This window comes from Numida meleagris, unplaced genomic scaffold (genome assembly GCF_002078875.1).
Source record: "Numida meleagris isolate 19003 breed g44 Domestic line unplaced genomic scaffold, NumMel1.0 unplaced_Scaffold610, whole genome shotgun sequence".
Classification (NCBI taxonomy): domain Eukaryota; kingdom Metazoa; phylum Chordata; class Aves; order Galliformes; family Numididae; genus Numida; species Numida meleagris.
In genome coordinates this window covers 19,585-20,682 of record NW_018364825.1, presented here as the reverse complement: position 1 = coordinate 20,682, position 1,098 = coordinate 19,585, and the positions used below count along the sequence as shown (strand labels likewise).

Here is a 1,098-nt window from a genome sequence, read left to right as displayed (position 1 = left end):
TGGTGACGTCGGTGACGTCGGTGGTGGCCTCGCTGTACCTGGCGCTGGTGTTGGCCTTCGGCCTCCGCGACCTCTGCCTCGTCTGCCTCAGCACCTACGCGGTCAACGCCGCGCTCCTCTTCCTCAACTACCGCCGCTGGCGGCGCTGCCAACGGCCCCCGGCCCTGAAACGGGAGTGACAAGATGGCGGTGACAACATGGCGGTGACAAGATGGCGGTGTCTGTATGGTGACAATGTGGCAGTGACAACATGGCGGTGACAACCTGGCGGTGTCTGTATGGTGACAAGGTGGCGGTGACAACGTGGTGGTGTCTGTATGGTGACAATGGTGGTGACAAGATGGCGGTGTCTGTATGGTGACAATGTGGCAGTGACAACGTGGTGGTGTCTGTATGGTGACAATGTGGCGGTGACAACGTGGCGGTGTCTGTATGGTTACAATGTGGCGGTGACAAGATGGCGGTGACAAGATGGCAGTGTCTGTATGGTGACAAGGTGGCGGTGACAACGTGGTGGTGTCTGTATGGTGACAAGGTGGTGGTGACAACATGGTGGTGTCTGTATGGTGACAACGTGGCGGTGACAACATGGTGGTGTCTGTATGGTGACAAGGTGGCGGTGACAGTGTGGTGGTGTCTGGTGTCAACATGGTGGTGACAATGTGGCGGTGTCTGTATGGTGACAACGTGGCACGGTGACAACATGGCGGTGACAACCTGGCAGTGTCTGTATGGTGACAACATGGCGGTGACAACCTGGCGGTGTCTGTATGGTGACAATGGTGGTGACAAGATGGCGGTGTCTGTATGGTGACGGTGACAACGTGGTGGTGTCTGTATGGTGACAACGTGGCGGTGACAGCGTGCTGTATGGTGACAACGTGGCGGTGACAACGTGGCGGTGACAACATGGCGGTGTCTGTATGGTGACAAGGTGACAGTGACAACGTGGCGGTGTCTGTATGGTGACAACGTGGCGGTGACAAGATGGTGACAAGGTGACGGTGACAACGTGGCGGTGTCTGTATGGTGACAAGGTGGCGGTGACAATGTGGTGGTGTCTGGTGTCAATATGGTGGTGACAACGTGGCGGTGTCT

General features: G+C 57.2%; 1 protein-coding gene across 1 annotated transcript in view; it reads left to right on the top strand.

Moving 5' to 3' along the window:
- The window catches only part of LOC110391899 (vitamin K epoxide reductase complex subunit 1-like protein 1), a gene marked incomplete in the record, with an annotated part of 4,360 nt that extends 4,093 nt beyond the window's left edge, over nucleotides 1-267 (top strand). Inside the window, 1 exon segment of the mRNA XM_021383859.1 lies at nucleotides 1-267. Within this exon segment, the coding sequence (XP_021239534.1) occupies nucleotides 1-179 (179 nt within the window).
- Between the last annotated feature and the right edge of the window lie 831 nt (nucleotides 268-1,098).